Source organism: Taudactylus pleione, unplaced genomic scaffold (assembly GCF_031769625.1).
Source record: "Taudactylus pleione unplaced genomic scaffold, aTauple2 ptg000103l, whole genome shotgun sequence".
NCBI classification, from domain to species: Eukaryota; Metazoa; Chordata; class Amphibia; order Anura; family Myobatrachidae; genus Taudactylus; species Taudactylus pleione.
This window is the reverse complement of record NW_028284505.1, coordinates 1600001-1614182: the sequence shown is the minus strand read 5'-3', so window position 1 is coordinate 1614182 and position 14182 is coordinate 1600001. Positions and strand designations below refer to the sequence as shown.

Here is a 14182-nt window from a genome sequence, read left to right as displayed (position 1 = left end):
ATCTATCTCTAAAACTTTTACATTTAAGAACAAAACGTCACAGCCCACACTTTTGTCCATGCAAGATGACGTTTTGCCTCTTTCTGAGTCCCGTTTTTTGGAGGGAAAAATCCGAACTCGGCCTGCAAACTCAAACCTATCCGAGCCTGCACATCCCTAGTTACTAGCAAAGGAACAAGTTCTCTACCCACATTCATGCTGGGCTTCTGACTGAGTTTTCTCCGTAAGGCTGGGCGAAAAGGAAATTCTAACAATAGGGCAATGGCCTGAGATTACTACTGACTAAGGGCCTGATTGAGAGATGGACGGAATTGCAAAGCCATCCATTTAAAGTGCGACTGCAGCAGGAGGTGTCTTTAGGAAACAGACACCTCCTTGCTGTGACCAAAGTCGCAGACTGGGATCCACCATTGTGACCGATGCGGAAGCTTACCGCAGCCTGTCCGGGTCCTGGCAGCTGATGAGGCCAGGAAATCTGCATACACTAACTAGGGGTGAGCGGGTTCGGAATTCTGAAATCCGAACCCCCCCCGAGCCCCCCCGATCCGAGTCCGATCCGAGTCAGGCTCGACTTTTCCCGCCTGACTCGGATCTGAAATCGAGGCAAAACGTCATCATCCCGCCTTCCGAGTCTCGCGGGTTTTGGATCCTATATAAGGTACCCGCGTCGGCGCCATTTTCTCACTCGGCTGTGGACAGTGAAGAGGGAGGGTGGGAGTTAGGGCTGTGTAGTGTAGTGTAGTGTAGTGCTGCTGTTGTCCACTACTTCAAAGTCCATAGGGGCTGGCTGTGTTGTGCTGTGCTGCTGTTGTTAATAGGGGCTGTGTCCACTACTTCAAAGTCCATAGGGGCTGGCTGGACTGTGTTGTGCAGTCAGTTCTCCATAGGGTCTGTGTCCACTCCAAAGTCCTGTGCAGTGTCCCAGTCCTAAAGGGGTGCTGTAGTGTTGTCCAGGGGGTGCTCTGTCCATCAGGGGTGCTCCCCCCAAGTGCTAAAAAAATAATATATTTTCTGTGTTTGTGAATTGTGTGCGCAGTAGCCGCACGTGCATCAACAAAGTAGTGCCAAGCGTACGCCTGTGTCATAAGTAAAGGGCCGGCTGGCTTGACCGTTAAAGGGTGCTGTAACCCCCAAAGTACACTCCAGTCCAAACCAAAAAAAAAAAAAATTTCTGTGTTTGTGAATTGTGTGCGCAGTAGCTGCACGTGCATCAACAAAGTAGTGCCAAGCGTGCGCCTGTGTCATAAGTAAAGGGCCGGCTGGCTTGACCATTAAAGGGTGCTGTAACCCCCGAAAGTACACTCCAGTCCAAACCAAAAAAAAATATTTTCTGTGTTTGTGAATTGTGTGCGCAGTAGCCGCACGTGCATCAACAAAGTAGTGCCAAGCGTGCGCCTGTGTCATAAGTAAAAGGCCGGCTGGCTTGACCGTTAAGGGTGCTGTAACCCCCGAAAGTACACTCCAGTCCAAACCAAAAAAAAAATTATTTTCTGTGTTTGTGAATTGTGTGCGCAGTAGCCGCACGTGCATCAACAAAGTAGTGCCAAGCGTGCACCTGTGTCTTAAGTAAAGGGCCGGCTGGCTTGACCGTTAAAGGGTGCTGTAACCCCCAAAGTACACTCCAGTCCAAACCAAAAAAAAAATTATTTTCTGTTTGTGAATTGTGTGCGCAGTAGCGCACGTGCATCAACAAAGTATTGCCAAGCGTGCGCCTGTGTCATAAGTAAAGGGCCGGCTGGCTTGACCGTTAAAGGGTGCTGTAACCCCCAAAGTACACTCCAGTCCAAACCAAAAAAAAATTATTTTCTGTGTTTGTGAATTGTGTGCGCAGTAGCCGCACGTGCATCAACAAAGTAGTGCCAAGCGTGCGCCTGTGTCATAAGTAAAGGGCCGGCTGGCTTGACCGTTAAGGGTGCTGTAACCCCCGAAAGTACACTCCAGTCCAAACCAAAAAAAAAATTATTTTCTGTGTTTGTGAATTGTGTGCGCAGTAGCCGCACGTGCATCAACAAAGTAGTGCCAAGCGTGCGCCTGTGTCATAAGTAAAGGGCCGGCTGGCTTGACCGTTAAAGGGTGCTGTAACCCCCAAAGTACACTCCAGTCCAATCCAAAAAAAAAATATTTTCTGTGTTTGTGAATTGTGTGCGCAGTAGCTGCACGTGCATCAACAAAGTAGTGCCAAGCGTGCGCCTGTGTCATAAGTAAAGGGCCAGCTGGCTTGACCGTTAAAGGGTGCTGTAACCCCCGAAAGTACACTCCAGTCCAAACCAAAAAAAAATAATTTTCTGTGTTTGTGAATTGTGTGCGCAGTAGCCGCACGTGCATCAACAAAGTAGTGCCAAGCATGCGCCTGTGTCATAAGTAAAGGGCCGGCTGGCTTGACCGTTAAGGGTGCTGTAACCCCCAAAAGTACACTCCAAAACAAAAAAATATATATTTTCTGTGTTTGTGACTTGTGTGCACTGTGGCTGCACGTGCATCAACAAAGGAGCAGCGCCAAGCGTGCGCCTGTGTCCCATAAGTAAAGAGCCGGCTCGCTCATTTCTTAAAGGGTGGTGTAACCCACAAAGTGCACTACTCTCCAGCAAAAATAAAAAAATATTTTCTGTGTTTGTGTGCGCTTTAGCCGCACGTATATATCAATATAACATAAATGGAGGACCAAACTTTCTCCGATAAAAATAAAATAGGGAAAGATCAAGAACCACTTCCTCCTAGTGCTGTTGCTGCTGCTGGGAGTTGTTCATCATCCCAGAGAGGAAGTAGGAACATCACTACTTTTACTAAACAATTGACCCTCCAACAGTCCCTAGCGATGAGGATGAAGTACGACAGCAGTCATCCTGAAGCAAAACGTATAACTGAGGCCTTGACTGCTATGTTGGTGTTAGACGTGCGTCCGGTATCCGCCATTAGTGCAGTGGGATTTAGACAATTGATGGAGGTAGTGTGTCCTCGGTTCCAAATCCCGTCTAGATTCCACCAGCATCCTCAAAGCAGCAGCGACAAGCGTGCGTCTGTCTGTTAAAGGGTGGTGACACCCTCAAAGTGTGCTACACAAACAATTAAAATATTGTTCTTTTTTTTTCTGTCTTTGTGAAATGTGTGGGCTGTAGCCGCACCTGCATCCTTAAAGCAGCAGCGACAAGCGTGCGTCTGTCTGTTAAAGGGTGGTGACACCCTCAAAGTGTGCTACACAAACAATTAAAATATTGTTCTTTTTTTTTCTGTCTTTGTGAATTGTGTGGGCTGTAGCCGCACTTGCATCCTCAAAGCAGCAGCGACAAGCGTGCGTCTGTCTGTTAAAGGGTGTTGTAACTCTCAAAGTGCTCCAAAAAAGAAAAAATTTTTTTTAATGTGTTTGTGTCTTGTGTGCGATGTAGCCGCACTTGCATCCTCAAAGCAGCAGAGACAAGCGTGCGTCTGTCTGTTAAAGGGTGGTGACACCCTCAAAATGTGCTACACAAACAATAAAAATATTCTTCTTCTTTTTTCTGTCTTTGTGAATTGTGTGGGCTGTAGCCGCACTTGCATCCTCAAAGCAGCAGCGACAAGCGTGCGTCTGTTTGTTAAAGGATTACATCGGTGACAGCATCCAAGTAGGCATGTCAGACAGTCCGTACCTGTACTGGCAGGAAAAAGAAGCAATTTGGAGGTCCCTGTACAAACTGGCTCTATTTTACCTGAGTTGCCCCCCCTCCAGTGTGTACTCCGAAAGAGTGTTTAGTGCAGCCGGGAACCTTGTCAGCGAAAGGCGTAGGAGGTTGCTTCCACAAAATGTGGTGAAGATGATGTTCATAAAATGAATTATCAACTCTTCCAGGGAGACCAGCCTCCAGAACGTACAGAGGGACCTGTGGTTCCAGCAGGGACGAATTAATACTCTGTGAGGATGAGGATGTACACACTGAAGAGGGTGAGGAATCGGTGGATGAGGAGGATGAGGATGATATCTTGCCTCCGTAGAGCCAGTTTGTGCAGGGACAGATTAATTGCCAGCTTGTTTTGTGGGGGCCCAAACGAACCAATTATTTCAGCCACAGTTGTGTGGCAGACCCTGGCGCTGAAATGATTGGTTTGTTAAAGTGTGCATGTCCTGTTTATACAACATAAGGGTGGGTGGGAGGGCCCAAGGACAATTCCATCTTGCACCTCTTTTTTTTCTTTGCATTATGTACAGTTTGGGGCCTAGTTTTTCAAACTGCCATCCTGTCTGCCACTGCAGTTTCACGCCTAGATGGGTCACGTGTTTGTGCCGCCCACTCGTGTCGCTTAGCATAGTCATCCAGCTACCTCGGTGCAACCTTTTGGACATAAAAACACTATTGTGAGGTGTGAGGTGTTCAGAATAGACTGGAAATGAGTGGAAATTAAGGTTATTGAGGTTAATAATAGCATAGGAGCAGAAAAACCTACAAATTCTGTGATTTTAGATGTTTTTATGCTTTTTTTCAAAAAAATACAGATCCAAAACACAAAACCCAGAACCCAAAACACGGAAGGGTGGTTTTGGCAAAACCAATCCAGATCCAAAACACGAAGAAAGATCCAGATCCAAAACCAAAACACAAAACACGAAAAGTGGCCGGTGCACACCCCTAACACTAACACAGACCCTGGCCTCGTCCCTCACAGAAAATGGGGGTGACACCACCCCGTCTCCGGGAACAGGAACGCCCCCGCTCCACTCCCAAACACCACAGTCTGTCAATCAGGACTCGTAGATGGATTGCAGCACAGCCACAGTACACAATCTTGTGAATGCGCAGTCTACTATCAATCGGATATGTGACTTAACCATTGGGTTAGCGTACGTCTCTGAATCTGGCCCTTAGTGAAGAGGGCTTTGGGTTTTAACCATGTTGCAGGGAAATTACAGGGTTTGGTACTCAAAACCTGGCATCGGTTTCCTGTGTGAGCAGTCACGGTAGTCTGGGCAGCTATTCCTCAGGGTGGTCCCTTTGTCTCCTTCCTTCGCCCATGGAGGTTAGATGTGTATGGAAAATTGGGTAATAATACACCAAGTTTAGAGAAGGTGTCCCAGAATGATTTACCTCTTACAGGGCGGGATGCATGATGCATCGCATTCAGGATACAATGAACCCCGCCACCCTTCGCATACATGGCGACATTAATTACACCTGTATGCATGAAGGAGAGCACAAAGGACCCAGAAGTCCCTCTGGCGTCCTCATGCACCGCGAGGGTGATAGGAGGGATCCGATTGGATCCCTCTCATATCACTCTCCGATATGAAGCCCATAGGCTCCTATAGGGCGTTACCTATTGCATCCCGATGCATTCCGGTGCTTGGTGCATATGAGAAATGCAGTCAGACCCCCGTAAATGGCATTTCTCACATTGCTGCATCCCGCCCATAGAGCGATCAGTACACACAAATATTGTTATGCTTTCAGAGCAAGTACCTGGCATTCACGGCTACATTACACCTCAACTGTGGTATAGATCTCCTCAGCAATACGTTTGCTCTACTTTCCAAAGTAAACTAAACAATTAAAAATTGTCAGCCTCTTCCTATGGGGTAAATGTCCCCTTTCCTTATATCTTCCCCATATGGCAGGGGTCAGGGAACTTTTTTACCTTTTACCCCAAGATATATTTAGATACGCCGACGTTACCCCCTTGATTTGAAAGGAAGGAAATCATATAGTAGTGCCCCTATATAATGCCCCTGTAGTAGTGCCCCCATATAATGCCCCTGTAGTAGTACCCCCATATAATGCCCCTGTAGTAGTGCCCCCATATAGTGCCCCTGTAGTAGTGCCCCATATAATGCCCCTGTAGTAGTGCCCCCATATAATGCCCCTGTAGTAGTACCCCCATATAATGCCCCTGTAGTAGTACCCCATATAGTGCCCCTGTAGTGGGCACTATATGGGGGTACATCATGACATCTCTCCCATAGTGCGCATGGAGAGAGGCGGAAGCTGGAGTTCATAGCAGAACTCCAGCCTCCGGCTAACGCGGCGCTGCAGGGAAGGAGCCGGGCGCCCGCTGGTAATAACATCTCAGCGGGCGTCCGGCTTAGAGCCTCCCTGCGGCACAGCCGGGCATGCATATGAATCATTCTATATTATATGGCTGTCCATCCATTACCCCCAGGAATTTTATTTTTACCCCATGTGGGGTAATTTACCCCTGTTCCCCGACCACTGCTATATGGGCAAATGAAAGCCGTGATGCACAATAAAAGAGCCTTGGCTCTCTCTCCTCCTCGTCCCCAGTGTTCTCTTTAATGAAAATACTGACATGTATTGGACACTGCTGGTTTAGAGCATAGACTCATAGCGGCCACTTGTGCTGATTACATTGAAGGGGAAGGTCATGGAAGTTTTACCCACAAGTGTCCCGGAGGTGAAATAGTTATTATTTTATTACTAGTTATATATATATAGTGCTCACATATTACGCAGCATTTTCCAGAGAATATTTAATTCATTCATATAATCAGTCCCTGACCCTGTGGAGCTTGCAATCTACTTTCTCTACCGCATTCGCTAGGTTTATTTTTTTTTTTGTTAGAAGCCAATTAAGCTACAAGAATGTTTTTAGTGGTATGAAAATCCTTATCATGCTGGAGGGGAGCAGGACTGCATGAGATGTTACCTTTGCCTTCCTCTCCATTATAGCTTGTACGTAAATATAAATAATTTGCAGCACAATTACTTACTCTGACGTAGCTGAGTTCTTCTAAACAACTTTGGGCCTGATTCAGAGCCACTCGTAAGCGGCCGCTCGTTCGCTCCGAGCGATGTTTGCCTAACTGCGCATGCGTACGGATCGTTATACGTATGCGCGAACCAGTCAGTGCGGTCGAAATTCATGTGCTCGCAAAATAGCGAATGCCTGATAATTTGAGTGACAGAATGAGGCGTATGTGGGTGGTAACAGGGGAAGGTGCTTGAAAACGGGGAGTGGAGATCCGATCGCAGGCGTGCTTAAAGGTCAAAACGGGCGTTTTATGGGTGTGCATATTTAAAACAGCAGCGTCATTGACCACGTCACTGGGTTATTTTATAGCCAGAACTGCTCGCAAAATTGTGGTAGCAAAAACCAACCACAAGAATAGCGAGCAGCTCATACCCTGGTCGATGTACTCGATTAATCTAATAAATAGCGGACATGACGTAGGATGCGAGCGGCCAGGGGGCGTAGTTTCCCAAAAAACGACCGCAAGTTTTGTTCGCTCGTTCAGACCTAGAGGCGTGAACAGACCGCAAAGAGCGAACGTTTCATTAGAATAGCCACCCCTGTTTTCTGGACGAGCGAGCGCTAATTGCGTCCGGCTCTGAATCAGGCCCTTTATCTTTTGCTCTTGTTGATCCTGATAACTGTGAGGCAACAATAGTTTGGCTTGGTTACGATTTCTGGAGTAAAGATTTCCAGTAGTAAATGTCTGGAAATATGTCATTTACAAAGTAAGATTGTCATCTTGCCCAGTGTCTTTCCTGCAGAAGAACATGTTTATTCTCTAGTTGCTGTAACACTTGTTTGTATTTTAGAACCTTCGATGGATGGCGCCGGAAGTCTTCAGCCAGTCCACGCGGTATACCATTAAAGCTGACGTTTTCAGCTACGCCTTGTGCCTTTGGGAACTACTTACTGGAGAAATCCCTTTTGCTCACCTCAAACCAGGTACAATGTAATTCAATTTGAAATGTGCCTCCAAACAGTTGTTGGTGATAAAGGGTTGTTTTATACTGACGTTAGTCTGTTGTTATGTGGGGGCTGCCATGACAATGAAGGAGGCTTTGTTCTGATTGCCCAACTTTAAAAATGTGTGAACTGTAAGTAGGTAGATTGGACAATAGATCTGTGTGTGTAAGGACACATTCAGATTCTGGGGCTGATTCTGAGATGGGAAAACCATGCTGCGCTGGAGGCGTGGCAGATGGATAGAATGCAGAGAGATTTAGGGCCTCATTCAGAGGCTGTCGTTAGATGCAAGCGGTCACTCTGAATCAGGGCGGCCGCTTGCATCCTGAACGGCCACCTCCTTGTCGATCGTTAAGCTGTGGGTTAACACCTACAGCTCTAACGACCGACATGGGTGATAGTCGCGATGGTCAAGACCATCGTGACCATCGGGGCTTACGTCCAGACCCTAGGGTAGGGTCTGGGCACTCGTAAGCCCCAGGGAGCTTCCCGCCCCCAAATGGCAAGCGTTCCGACTGGAACGCCTCAGTTTGGCCGGGCACGCCCCCGGCCTGCCCAGCAAACGGGGTGAGCTGTCACTCAACATCGACAGCTCGCCCCGTCTGCTACGAGACGCCTAATGACGGAGCACCCGTCGTTAGCCGGGTCTCGTGCATGCGCACGACGGAGCCGGCTCCGTCGTGCGCATGCGCTGTGGGGCAACATTGAGTCGGTTGCTCACAACCGACTCTGAATGAGTTCCTTAGATTTCGGAGGGGCGTGTCCAAGCTGAGCTCTTAATTGCAGTCTAAAAGTAAAACTTTCCAGCATTTGTGCGCTACATGCAAAACCAGACCGTATTCATACCTCCAACAAAAGCACTTTTGAAATCGGGACTCCTTGCGTGCGCACCTGAAAAGGAAGCGTGGCCTTGGGGAGGTGTGTGGTCTCATGGCACGTCCCCCATTTTCGTCACTCTGGGGAAGGGGGGGGGGCTCCCCTCCCAGCACTGTTTATGGTCTGTGTGCATGCGTAGGGCATCTATTCAGTAGTCACTTGCAGAGCAGCAGTGATCAAATGCTTCCCCAACCATTCCTCCGCCCACGGGACACTGCGGACCAGGTGGGGGGACAGCAGGACAGTGTATGAAAAAGTGGGACTGTCCCACTGAAATCAGGATGTTGAGTAGTATGCATTATTTAGCCTGCATACAAAGAAAAATAATTGTATTTGCACCCCCTGTAGTGTGGCATGGTTTGGTCCAGGTACAGAGTTACTTTCTTTTCTGTTTTTGTCTTTACTCCTAACTAAGAATCAGCCCCTCTTTATTTATCTTAGTGACTCTGAGAGGGGGTTATACTTTTACCAGGCGTCGAAATGCCGACGCCTATCTTATTCCCGACGCCGGAGTACCCACCCCCGCCATCCTGATCGTCCGCTGACGGGTGAGTATAACACTTAGCCCGAGGATGGGGGGGTAAAGTGTTGGGACCCCCTGGAGGACATGGTTAGGCACCCCCCCGGGGTACTCACTGGCCGACAAATTAGTTGTTCATATGAACGTTCGTTATATCGTGTGTGCGTCTGCCAGTGTGTACAGATGATATGTCTGTGAACGACGTCGTTCTCAGACAGATCACATCGTCTGTGCAGCACAGCTGATGGCAGATATATTTGCAGAAATATCGGCTCATCGTGCTGTGTGTTTGGGCCGTCAGCCGACCGCCCGCGCACTTCCCGCAGAGGCCGCGGGTGACTGACATCACAACTAGGAGGGCACATGCACATGCCAGCCCAGTTGTGATGTCAGACATGACATATCGGGACGATGATTGGTAAGTGTGTATGCCAGTGGTTTCCAAACTGTGCGTCGTGGCACACTGGGGTGCCTCGGGACACTTGCAGGGGTGCCTCAGGTTGGTGGTCCAGCACCAAATCAAATTATTTATGGCCAATATAATATAAATATGTGGACAAACAGAAGTGCAAACCTGTCCACCACCACATAACTGACTCTAAGGATGACAGGTCATCACAATTTACTTCACTTTACTGCTTTTAATTTTTTTTTTTCTGAAATTCTCAATAACAAACTTTTAGCTTAGGGGTGCCGTCAAAACAATGCATGATACTCTAGGGCGCCTTGGTTCAAAAAAGTTTGGGAACCACTGGTGTATGCACTTGCCAATCGTCAGATAGGATGGCGGGTCAGCTGGACACCGATCCGTTGTCCTAATGTGCACAGTACGTGAAATTGCCAGAGTTCCCCCAGCGCTGGAAGGTCTGTGCTTCTCTAATCAATGCTACGCGTAGGCTGATGTCCTGTAACAGTGGGACTCTGAGTCAGAGGGCTAATTAATGAAGAGAGGAGAGTTCCCATTTAACCCTCCTTTTAGAGCATTTCCAAGAACTGTTTTCAAACTTGAATTCACTTTATTTAAACTGATCTAACCCGTAATCTTGTTCTGTCTGTAATGATGTAAATCAGCGAACGCGTGCTCTAGAGATGCAGACGTACATCGTATAAGTATTGGGAATTATAGAAATTTACATGCATATTTATACTTAAAAAAAAATAAAAATGTTGATCCCTGAATTTAAAGAAATGGAGGATTGATTGGTGCGCAATTATAATTATATGCTTATCACATTTAACCTACAATTACTGCACTTAATTACACACTCCCACGCTGTTATTTACAGATGGTATTTTATTTTTTGAGGTAGAGCTGATCAAATTTGAAAATGCCTTTTTTTTTTTTAAGTTTAATAAGAAGAGCAGATAAACGGCTATTTAGACAGCATAAAATACTTTTACTTACGTTAAATGTATATATAAAAAAAAAAAAAATCTGTTGACTACAATGCCAAAACTAGTGACAGAAGAGTGCGGTAACCGCATTAAGCCGCAACGCTGCAGGCTTAGTGCCAACCGTCCCATTCGCCCAGCATTTGGGAGTTATGTCCCATTGCCTGCTTCTCTGCATAGCAGAGCAGCAATGAACAGGGGGGCTGATTCAGAACCGGACGCTCTGAATCAGGGCCGTCCTTCTTGTTTTTCAGAGTGGTCTCCTGGCCGCTCGCATAGCTGTGGGTGACCACCCACAGCTATAGCGAGTGGCCAGGAAGATGGTCGCGATGGTCAAGACCATCGCGACAATCGGGCTTGCGACGAGACCTTTGTGGTAGGGTCTCATTGCCGCAAGCCCTAGAGTGCTTTCGGCTCTACCAGAGCCTAAAGCACTCCCACTGACATCACTTGTGATGTCAATGGGGCCGGCCCCAGACGGTAGGCGTTCCCATGGGAACGCCTCCGTCTGGGCAGCCACGCCCCCGGCCCGCCAACCATAGGGGGCGTGCTGTCACTCAACATCGACAGCATGCCCTCTTTGGTACGACACCCGGAGCGACGGTTTGCCTGACGCTATCCGGGTCTCGCGCATGCGCACGACGGAGCTGGTCTGAATCAGGCCCTGGGTTCTGTGTGCACCTGCTATTGGTGTGCACTGCAGTGACGGCGTGATTGGAAGGATAAGGGGCAATCCATCGCTATTCAGCACAAGACAGGATCATGGGGGTGTGGTCATACCTCCTATGTCACATGGGCACACCTCCTGTCCTGACTCTCTCTCTGAGGGGGAGATGTATCGAGCCTTGCTGAGAGATAACGTGGGGAAGTTGCTCAAATTCAACCAATCAGCTTCTGTCGTTTATCCGGCACAGTCTTTGAAATGAGAGTGAGAAGCTGATTGGTCGCTTTGGGCAGCTTCTACACTGTACCTCTCTCCAAGGCTTGATACAGTACATCTTCTCCTTAAAATATTGGGGGATAAGCTTTATACAGAAACCCATGGGGAACTTATCTTTTACAGGACCAGCATTTAAGCAGGACGATTGCCAAGGGCCCATGGTAGTTAGGTGTCCCTAAGTTGCAGCCTTAACAAGTAAGCTATAGTAATGCTTATCGATTGTCAAACAAATATTCAGCCAGTGTTTCCTCCTTACCAGTCAATTTTCTTGCCTCACCTCCCCATAGTTGCAAACTGTTCCCCATTTCCAAAGACAAGCCCAAGATTTATACGGTTCCGGAAATTAACATATTCAATGCTATTCTTATCATCACAGATGTATTACTAGCCTTTAGAAGGCATTATTTATTGAAGAGGAGCATTTAAAATGCAAAAAGGTTATTACTGAATTAGACACACATGTTGGTGCCTCACTGACACACAATCAATTCACTAGGAACTGGTGACATCACTGAGGCATACACCCACTGTGAGGGCAGCCATGTTGTGACCTGAACCAATATATACTAGAATGTGTGCAATCAATTTACTAGGAACTGGTGACATCACTGAGGCATACACCCACTGTGAGGGCAGCCATGTTGTGACCTGAACACATATTTACTAGAATGTGTGCAATCAATTTACTAGGAACTGGTGACATCACTGAGGCATACACCCACTGTGAGGGCAGCCATGTTGTGACCTGAACCAATATTCACAAGAATATGGGCAATCAATTTACAAGGAACTGGTGACATCACTGAGGCATACACCCACTGTGAGGGCAGCCATGTTGTGACCTGAGCCAATATATACTAGAATGTGTGCAATCAATTCACTAGGAACTGGTGACATCACTGAGGCATACACCCACTGTGGGAGCAGCCATGTTGTGACCTGAACCAATATTCACAAGAATATGGGCAATCAATTTACAAGGAACTGGTGACATCACTGAGGCATACACCCACTGTGAGGGCAGCCATGTTGTGACCTGAACCAATATATACTAGAATGTGTGCAATCAATTCACTAGGAACTGGTGACATCACTGAGGCATACACCCACTGTGAGGGCAGCCATGTTGTGACCTGAACACATATTTACTAGAATGTGTGCAATCAATTCACTAGGAACTGGTGACATCACTGAGGCGTACACCCACTGTGAGGGCAGCCATGTTGTGACCTGAACCAATATTCACAAGAATGTGGGCAATCAATTCACTAGGAACTAGTGACATCACTGAGACATACACCCACTGTGGGGGCAGCCATGTTGTGACCTGAACCAATATTCACAAGGATGCGTGCAATCAATTCACTAGGCCCTAGTGACATCTACATTTTTAATCAGCAGCTAATATCTTTGGTTAATTATACCTATGTCATTCACTTAATTGCCCAGTCTCTGCCCTTTACCTCAAGTGATAAACATTCCCTATCCCCATATCGGATTCCCTCTCTTATAACATTATGTGATGCAGTCACATGAATACATTTTGTATTTTTATTCCCTTTTTTGTTACTGTGATTTACTAGGTAATGTTTCCTTAATCTGACGGATGACTGATACTTGATTCAATATTTGCCAGCCCTAGCATCTAATAAATTAGATTCCTCATGTAATGCAGAGAAGCCGCCTTCTCGAGATGTGTTTTTCTATACTCCAGTGTGGGCTGAGGCAATCTGATTTTTTTTGTATGCCTGATGTGTATATTCCATCCTCACCCATCTCCCTGCAATTTTAAGTATTTGAGATTAACAACAGCGTCTATGGAAATGTATCTGTTAAACTGAGATTATTATGAGAAGAAAAAGGTCGAAGCTTCAACGCGAGGGCGAAGTAGAGAGGCGCAGAGATCTTTCAGACCCTCGTCCAAAATGGATTTGAGGACAAATTTGCATGGGGAAAACAAATCCTCCTGCAAGCCACGCACCTATTGATTTTATCCGGATAGGCAGTTAATTAGCTGCCGAGGCTGGAATGTTAGACGCACGTGGAAGCAGATTTTATCCATTTTCCTCACTAATTTTAGAAACTTTTAATTTTTAGGCTGAAGTAAAAGGGCGGACAGGGAAAAAAAACATCTTGCTGAGCTCTTGGTGGGGGTTGGGTGGGGAGGGGTTGCTGTCGCCTGTGAAAAAAGATCAGGGTGTGATGGAAAGAAAACGTTTTAATGATCAAAGGCCTAGATGACATGCAGAGCACTTTCTCTCAGATAAAAGGATGACACCAATTAGCAAATGAACTTATATGAGAGCGGGTTCCAGTGCAATATTATCTGATCACAGGACAAGCTCGGTCACATTGCTCGGTTTACAAATCTATCGATCAGAGGGGAAGAAAGAGAATATATAACTCAGCGGCTACAAAGTGACGGAGGAAGTACAGCTGTACCGCATTCATATTTTAGAGTGCACCCGTCGCCTTCTCACAGCGATGGCAGCCCATTTTGTACTTCGACTAATATTCATGAGAAAACTGCTTGTCAGGTCACTAGGGGCTTGTGACATCACGGAGGCATGCGGCACTTCAAGCAGGCAGCCATTTTGTGGGCTGAAGTGAAATTTCTTCTGCTATCCTTTTACTAGAATTCAGTGACATCGCTGAGGCACGTCAAGCAGGCAGCCATTTTGTGGGCTGAAGTAAAATTTCTTCTGCTATCCTTTTACTAGAATTCAATGACAACGCTGAGGCACTTCAAGCAGGCAGCCATTTTGTGGGCTGAAGTG

At 46.9% G+C, this 14182-nt stretch overlaps 1 protein-coding gene across 4 annotated transcripts in view; it reads left to right on the top strand.

The window, feature by feature from the left end:
• The window catches only part of TNNI3K (TNNI3 interacting kinase), an 840867-nt gene that overhangs the window by 466867 nt on the left and 359818 nt on the right, over positions 1-14182 (top strand). For all 4 annotated transcript variants that reach the window (XM_088470772.1, XM_088470769.1, XM_088470770.1 and 1 more), the window contains exon 20: positions 7524-7656. In XM_088470772.1, coding sequence (XP_088326898.1) covers positions 7524-7656 — 133 coding nt within the window. The remainder of the gene's footprint in view (positions 1-7523; positions 7657-14182) is intronic.